This window comes from Penaeus monodon, chromosome 5, assembly GCF_015228065.2.
Source record: "Penaeus monodon isolate SGIC_2016 chromosome 5, NSTDA_Pmon_1, whole genome shotgun sequence".
In the NCBI taxonomy this organism is placed as follows: Eukaryota; Metazoa; Arthropoda; class Malacostraca; order Decapoda; family Penaeidae; genus Penaeus; species Penaeus monodon.
This window is the reverse complement of record NC_051390.1, coordinates 11,300,146-11,309,256: the sequence shown is the minus strand read 5'-3', so window position 1 is coordinate 11,309,256 and position 9,111 is coordinate 11,300,146. Positions and strand designations below refer to the sequence as shown.

Here is a 9,111-nt window from a genome sequence, read left to right as displayed (position 1 = left end):
TCTGTCTGTCTGTCTGTCTGTCTCTCTGTCTGTCTGTCTGTCTGTCTGTCTCTGCTGTCTGTCTCTCTGTCTGTCTCTCTGTCTGCTCTCTCTCTCTCTCTCTCTCTCTCTCTCTCTCTCTCTCTCTCTCTCTCTCTCTCTCTCTCTCTCTCTCTCCCTCTCTCTCCCTCTCTCTCCCTCTCTCTCCCTCTCTCTCCCTCTCTCTCTCCCCCTTCCCCTCCCCCTTCCCCCTCCCTTCCCCTCCCCTCCCCTCTCCTCCCCTCCCCTCCCCTCCCCTCCCCTCCCCTCCCCTCCCCTCCCTCCCCTCCCCTCCCTCCCTCCCCTCCCCTCCCCTCCCCTCCCCTCCCTCCCTCCCTCCCTCCCTCCCTCCCTCCCTCCCTCCCTCCCTCCCTCCCTCCCTCCTCAGCCTTATTTTTCTTGCCTTCTATGTAGACAAAGTGAGGGAATCATATATTTTATATGATAAATGGAATATTTTATTTTTTTATATTTGAATATAGGTATTATTGGTAATTCTTCACAGTACAGATGTCCCCAACCTCATGTCAAAATTGATATAAAAATCTAAGTTTCCATGACTGGGTGTACCCCTTGGGAATTGCCTGAGGGGAGGGTTGATGGTGGACTCTGCCCCAACACCCTCCAGGAAACATTATCTTCACTTTGTTATGTATAGCAAGGTAGAGCTGAAATATGGAAAAATGGAGTGGACTTAGGCTGTGAGCAGTGCTCTCTATGAGCATTTTCCTTTACTTGGGACATTGTTGTTCTTGTTGGGAGATTATTTCTTTTACTGATGACTTTTTATCCTTTACAAGGATATCAGTTTGCCCTACTTTGGTACATTCATACCGTAAAGATTAACCATATTATTTTTTGTGGCATGTGATGTTAATGCAGATGAATTTTATTTGGATTCAATAAGTATTTCATAGTGAAATGTACATGTACATTTTTCTAAAAAAAAATGTTTATCTTTATGATTAAACCTGAGGTTCCATGTCCTAATCTGATTCTGGAACCAGACCCAAATTTGGGATTATTGACCTTTTGCCAGGGCTAGGCTTGCTCTCTGGGAAACTAGACGAGCCTGACCTAATGTTCTTTGCCAGATCCTGCAAATTTTTTCTGTTGGCAGTTAGTACCTATAGACTGATGTTGGCATAGAAGTTTGCTCATTATTATTATTATGCAGTTAAAGTAACATCAAAAATGTATTGAAGCTAACATGATGCACCAAGCTTGGGGAAGTGTAATTTTAACCCTTTGCCGATGGGTGGCATGTACGCACATGCCATGGCATGGCGGGATCATCTGCCGGGGGCACGTATGCACATGCCATATATATGGACATGCCATTAGTTTTTTTTTGTTATAATCACGGTAAAAGATTATTTTTCTGCCAGTGAAAGTGTGATTAAGTTGGTTTTAACACTTTCTCATTTTTACCATGCAACAAAAAAAAGAAACGCAACAAACTGACGATTTCAACTCCATGATGCCGCACACTGCTTATTTTATTCAGACTATAGACCGAATAATGATCAACTATGGAGTCTATATAACAACAAAAATACCCTTCAGTCTCGATTTATCAGGAAGTTTGGCAAGTAGAGACTTTAGAAAATAATGAAAACTGAAAATACAACATATCTTCGTAGTATTACGAAGAAATGGCATGGGATGCTGGTATTTGGCATGAGTGGTCGCGCATGCTCGGGCGATGATATAAGCCCCCGGCAGCGGGGCCTGGGCCACTATGAATACTACCCGTCGGGAAAGGGTTAAAATAGAAAGCTTATATCTACAGTATAAGAAAAGCACTATGAACATGCTATATAGATAAAGGCCTTCATCTTTATATAAAAGTGAAATGTAGATTTATGGTTTATGAAAATGTATATGATGATCAAATACATCAGAGTTTGAATTAAAAAAAAAAAAAAAAAAATCTCTCAAACTTTGGTTTTACGTAATAGATGTCATATATTAGAATGTTATTGATCAAATACATCAGATTTTGAATTTGAGATTTTTTTTTTTTTTTTATTTCTCCCAAACTTTGGTTTTAGGTAATAGAGGCCATATATTAAAATGTTTTTGGGCACAGGTATTTTTTTTTGTTTTATATATAATTGATCCCATTTCAGATAAGTCTGATAATAAATCATTTTCTTTCCCTTTAGGAGGCCAGTTTCCGCAAGGCTGTAAATGATGAAGAGGTCCCTGTTAAGATGAAGCACGTGAGGAACCTTATCATTGGAACGTTCACTGACAAGAGTGCAGACCTCTTTTGGCGGAATGTGGCTCTCAGTCCTCCGATAAACACTGATGTTACAGCCTGGAAATTCTGCCACTGCCTTCATGTTGTCTTCCGTGATGGTCATCCCAATGTTCTGCGAGACTCACAGCGTCATGTAAACAGAATTAAAGATACAGGACAACATTTTGTAAGTTCAGTTCACACATTTATATATTCAGAGATAATATTTACCTGCCTGACAGCTTAGAAGGGGTTAAGAGGTAGCTGGTAAACCATTTTCAAAAAGGAACATGAAAAAAAAGGAAAACACATTCCTTGATCATGTACTGTAAAATGAATATTAGCAATAAAAATATATACATATCCTCTGGATAAGTAAGTCTTTCTCAGGTGACTGTCCTTTATACCTTTGGCTCTATAAGGAAAGGGTACTAACCTACATAATTATATATCCAAAGGGAATATGAATCCATTTGTTGTGTACGTTATTGTGGATGTCCCAGGAACTGTGCTATTGTATTTGTATGTTTCTTATTGCTAAGTTAGCTGGCTAGATGAATCTGTCTGTCTGATGCAGAGGATTTTTTATTTATATTGTCCATTGAAAACCAAAGTGATGAGTTAACAGTCATGTTTATTCCTTTACTATAACTTTTCCTTTTTGTAATACCTAAATATTTTTAACTTCATCCCTTTATCTTGATGATACCATTAATTTTTTTTTTTTAGCTTGCATGTAATTGAAAATCAAGAGCAGAGTGAAACAACCAAACCAATCCACAAAACAGATACAAATAATTAAATCTACAGGACATCCCCAAATGGCGGCATAAGTTTGATGAAATTGCCGTAAAGTTGTTTCGGATTTTTTTAGATTAATTTATTTTATAATGTCTTTATTAAACTTGCACACATTTTTAGACTCAGATTCTTGGAATCATGGATTCCAGGATTCTTGGATTCTATTTATCACCTCCAAATAGGGAGGTGGGATAGTTTAAATTATCTTTCTTGCACACTGTCCCCCACTAGTTTTGTATTATAATATCTGAGAAATGAGAAAAATATCCAAAGACTAAAATAAAATGCAATCAAATTGTAAAGATGTGTATGTTTTTGACATACAAATAGTAAGCAAAATTGAAATAGGAATAATATTAAAAGTCTCTGATAAGATGTGTACAGTGTTATTGCCTTTCCATTGGTGCATGTATATTTTGGCTTTATTAACACCTATGATCTGGGTGATGTGGTGATCATATCATGAAAAATATTGCCTTGAGGAGCAATTGATGTGAATTTACCATCATGGGAAAATCTGGCTGTGGACCAGGATAATGTGAACTTACCGTCATGAGTGTTTCATCAATGAGTGCACAAAGCTCTTGGAGGGTGAACCATGACGGGAAGAGCATTGGCTCCTGAGAGGATGCCATTTCCATGCTCAGGGTCTGGTTCCTGCCTGCCATGACTGGGTGGTACAAGTTATATCACAAAAAAATTGAATATTCTGATTTTTTTTTTTAATGACACATTACAAAGTGTTACTTATTATTATTATTGCACTGAGTTATGGACTAAATAAAGAGATGATATAGAGTCTGTGCAAGGAAAACAGTCTATTACCATCTGGATAAATCAAATGACAAATATATACACTGGAAAATGACGAAAAAGCTAAAAACAAACCGAAAAAGAGAAAATAATATTGCAAAAGGAATGCATGGAGTCTTGCCACATGAGTGTTCATTTGCGTCCAGCAGAATGTCCACTCATGTAGACCTAATGCTTGTATACTGGACAACATGATGGCATTGAAGCATCTGGATCCAGTGGATTAGGCCTAAGTGGGTTTACATGTGTGATGTTATATGTGCAGATTGATATGCAGTCAGTCCCCATCCCAAAGGGACATAACGAGCTAACAAATTTGAGAGATTGTTCCTTGTATTTTTTATTTTATTTTTTTTGCCAACTTAATTATATTCATGGTCAATATTATATATTTAGTTATTTAATTTTCCTGACTGAAAGTCCTCCTGACTTATAGATCAGATATTTGCAAGGTTAATATTCATGAACCTGCGCATCTGCAAGCTTGCATATTTGAATGTTAATGTGTATAAAAAGATTTTGTTAAATCAAGGTCATAAAAGAGGTAAAAAATGCCACAAACAATGAAATATAACAACACAAAACTAAATATAATTATGTAATGAATAATATAGGAAGCATTAAATGATATTAATTGCACATAATACTTGACAACATGTACAGTATTAATGTTTGATAAAACTTTGGTCTTTGAATGTCATCCTTTGTCCATCTTTGTGCTTGATTGTTAACATTACCTTTTTCACTTTAATAGAAAGCTAAACTAGGTTAATATTGATATAAGTTTTTACTTTAGATTTTCAAAATCAAAGTTAACAGTGCCTACTTTAAGATAACGCTGATATATTACATAGGTTTGTTATACGCACAGTACTTTGAATGTTTACTCATATTGATTAAATTTTGAAGTTATGATGTACTCTTTTAGTTTTGTAAATAGCAAAATGTTATCATCATGATTTAATATAAAAGTGCAGGTGATAGACACATCATGTATTTTAATTTTTTTTTGCATTCATAAGGTGTGCAGAATTGTAACCCTCACTCTGAAAATTCAAGGAATGGGTAAATTGTGAGTAACTCCTTGTTGATTAAAAAATTCTAGTGCCATTTTTGTGTAAATAAGTTCATAAAACAAAACCACAATAGATAGTGTGTGCAAACATGCACTCCTGGTATCAACATGTTAACCCTTTACTGCCTGTGGCATGTATATACATGCCATGGCATGCCTGGGCTATATTCTGGGGGGCATGTGCATATATGCCATGGTGTGCTGGTCCTGTTTTCTGGGGGCATGTACAGTCATGCCACACTTGCCATGGTGCTTACATGATCCCCCAGCAGTGGAACCTGGGCCACTATGAATACAGCCTGGGAGAGAGGACTTTCGCATCGGGAAGCCACCCTATGGCATTGGGATAAGATGTATGTGATATTGATTTCCATAATGATTAAACTAATCATACTGATATTAATGCTTATAATATTTTTTGTCCCCAGCGCCATTTAACACATGGTTATGGACGATTGATTAGGTTTTATTGTGACCTGCTGGTGACCAAGTTAAACTTCCACCAGCGTTATCCTCGGTTCCCTGGTGCCCTCACTGTCACACCAGAAGAACTTGAAGCTTTAGCAGAAAATGATGCCAACAATTAGTGAGTGAATGAGTCATCATTTCTAATTATAGTTTGTGTCATGACTGTACAGTTGGTTTATCTTTTATACTGTTAAACTGTCAAATGTCTTAGACTTGGATGATTTATTGGCATATTTACCTTATCATACAAAGAATGTAAAGAATGAATGTATATTTTAAAAATATTTAAGAATAGCTCTCCAACACATATTCTGGGATCTCTGATCATATGTTTAGAATAGTATTTATTTAAGCATTTCTTATTTACATGTTTATGAAGTGTGAGTTAGATTTAGAATGATGACAGAATTATGGACACTTTTACCATTTATACTTTCTGAATTCTGATGAATGTATAAGTCAGCAAATTGTTGAGTGCTTTTCATGTTTGGAAGAAAGAGAAAGGGATTAGAAATGTGTCGGGGAGATTTAGAGAAATTGATAGTATATATTAAACATGATTACATTAGATTTACAGTATTAAGGGATGGTGATGGATTTTAGAAAAGTCTCTTTATAAAGAAAGAAAGAAAAAAAATGTTGGTCTAAACTGCTGGCTAGGTTTAAGGTAAGCATTTAGCACCCATAAATGGCAGGACTAAAATCTAGATATTACTGAATAAATGATGCAGAAGGACAGAAAATGTATTTATTTCCAATTTCTTGGCATGTGATGATTGTGAAAGGTTATGGTTAGTGGATGTCATGTGAGGAATGATCATGACACTGGAAAGCTTTCCATTTTACTTACATTAGCATAAAGTATGGAAACAGATTTACAGTTATTTTACCTTTTTTTTGATAGTAACATCATGTGGGGTTTATATTTTCAGCAGTGTTGGATAAAACAGCAAATAGTTAATGGTTTGGTTGCAACAATTAAATATACACTCTCCCTCAACCTGAGAAATAGATTGGTCAGGTCGTAGTTTTGGGGTTATGGAAGTGTACATTTGGGGCGCGATTAACGCGCCCCAAATGTACACTTCCATAAGGGTTAAGTGGCCTACACGCAATCAGATTTGTTGAGCACATTGTGTCAATTGACTTTTGACTGTGTTTGAAGGTGCAACCAAAGATTAAACAAGTTTTATGTTTTTTTTCATCCAATATGGTGCTTCCAGCAATGTTTGACAATGTGGAGATTTTTAAACAAGTATGCTTATTCAAACAGTAGAAGCCATGGAGAGCAGATGTGACAACACCCAGTTTTGGTCTGATTTCATAATTTTTGTTTTTATTAATTTTTTCATCTTATCATGATGTTTATTATTATCATTTTCATAAGCATTGTTGCGGCAAGCACAATCATTGGCATCATCATCATCATCATATTAATATTATTATTTATTTGTTTTTTTAGATTATTTTTGTTATTATTATTATTATTATTTTTATTATTATTATTATTATTATTATTATTATTATTATTGTAATTACTGTTGTTGTTGTTATTGTTATTATTATTATTATTGTTATTATTATTATTATTGTTGTTGTTGTTGTTGTTGTTGTTGTTGTTGTTGTTGTTGTTGTTGTTATTATTGTTGTTAATGTTTTGTTGTTGTTGATGTTATTGTTGTTGCCATTGATATCATCATTATTATCATTACTCTTATTGTTATAGACATCATAGTTATTAAAATCTTTTCAGTTTTGAATTGGCAGTTGAGATGCTGGAGTATATGGAATGCATTTTAAATCTGTATGAAGCAGGTAAGTAAATCATTTCACAGTTTTCCATTTGTTTTCAAACCTGATGTAAAAAGAAATCTGATATATGAAAGGATGTTTTTAACTTTGTTTATTTTATTTTATTTTGTTTGTGATAGTCAGTGCACCACTGTATCTCTCTTATTCTCAATATTTGATGTGTAGGATATACATAGAGTATATGTAACACACAGTTTTGACAGGTTGATAGATTAATATATTTTAAGCTTTACCCAAAATTGCTTATTTGTCACCCTTCCAGTATTCAGTTCCATGGACCCGTCAAGGGCAAACTCCATGACACGTTCTGGACAGTGCCGGTTGGCACCTCTGATCCCAAGTATTCAGGATTCCTCGTGCCTCTATGACTGTATTGTCCGCATCCTTTTCCAGCTACATAAAGGTAGGGCTGCTTTTATTTTGTAATATAGGAGTAAATATAGGATATTGTTAATTTTATTCCTCATGTGTTAGCTGAAGAGAAATTTGGAGTTTCCTTTAGTTTTTTTATTTGTAATTTTGCAGATATTGCATAATCATTTATTGAAGGTAGATATTACAGTAATCATATCCTGTCACCATTTTTTTATTTAGATTTAGATACAAAAAACAACAACAAACTAATAGATGCAGATAAACTTCCAGGCAAGCACATGATTAGCAATAGTAATGAAAGATCTCTTTTAAACATATATATTAATCTGTTAGCTCTATGAGGACATGTACTGTCTAGGTCAAATGAAAGGTAAGCATCATATTCAGCATGAGCTCTCACAGGTGTTCTCTGCACTTGGTAACACTGTGTTAGATGTGGTTGCTAGAACCACTACTGTCAACACGGAATAACTGTATAAAATAACACCTGATAAATAAGTGGCTATTGAAAGAAATGTCAACAGAATCTGACCTAGATAATTCAAGACAAACATGCAATAACAGCATAAAATAAAAAAATGTAGAAATTTTAGAATGATTGATAGTTCTTGTGGTCTCGATGCAGTTATATGACATCTAAAGACCTGCTGTATTGTTGAAAGTGAGTTTTGTGTATCTTGAAAAGGGATTCAAAATTTTCAGAGGGTTTTACTTTAAAAGTGAAAAAAAAAAAAAAAAAAAAAAAAAAAAAATACACGACCAGAGTAGCCAGTCAGTGATATTTTATTACAAAGTTTACTATCAGATAGAATAAAGCATCATATATTTGATACATCATACAAAAGGGTGTAAAGTGAGCTGTTGAGAGTCTGTCCAAGTGAAACATGAAGTAGCCAAATTTATGGGTCTGCAAAGTGATCCTTACATACTTTTTATAGTATGAGCACACGTGATCATACATGATCATAAATATTCTGTTAAAGTTGGTGATTGTGGAGTACTTAATTATTATCAAAGAAGTAAGAACAGTGAGAAAGAGAGAAGGAATAATGGTATATGGGTTTTCAGATATTGATCATGATGAGAATGTTTTCTATCATTGTAACTGTATGACATATGACAGTTTGGGGGAGGAAGGGCTGGGGACATTATAGGGAGTGAGAAAGTGGATTTGAGAGGAGAAGACTTACTATCAAGTTTGATTTACACACCCCAAAATTGTGCACCTACATGTTAGTTGGAATGAAAATACAACAATATATAATATGTATTTAAAAATTCATTACTTTGTAAAATAGAAGTTTGTATTGTGTTTTATAGTGTGGCTGCCTAGAAAGTGAGTATCCAGAGTGTGACCTGATGATTATTCCATAAATATAATGTTTGTCCTCTTTGGCACAATTTCTGTTTGTACCGAATTATATTTGCCAGATTTCTGTCCTGACCTTGACATTGCTAATTGCATTAATTAAAGGGTCAATCAGCATAATTATGAATGACAAGC

At 34.8% G+C, this 9,111-nt stretch overlaps 1 protein-coding gene across 1 annotated transcript in view; it reads left to right on the top strand.

Moving 5' to 3' along the window:
* Window positions 1–9,111, top strand: part of LOC119572966 (huntingtin-interacting protein 1-like) — a gene marked incomplete at its 5' end in the record, with an annotated part of 61,543 nt that overhangs the window by 24,303 nt on the left and 28,129 nt on the right. Inside the window, 4 exon segments of the mRNA XM_037919930.1 lie at window positions 2,187–2,450; window positions 5,381–5,538; window positions 7,174–7,235; window positions 7,495–7,635. Coding sequence (XP_037775858.1) covers window positions 2,187–2,450; window positions 5,381–5,538; window positions 7,174–7,235; window positions 7,495–7,635 — 625 coding nt within the window.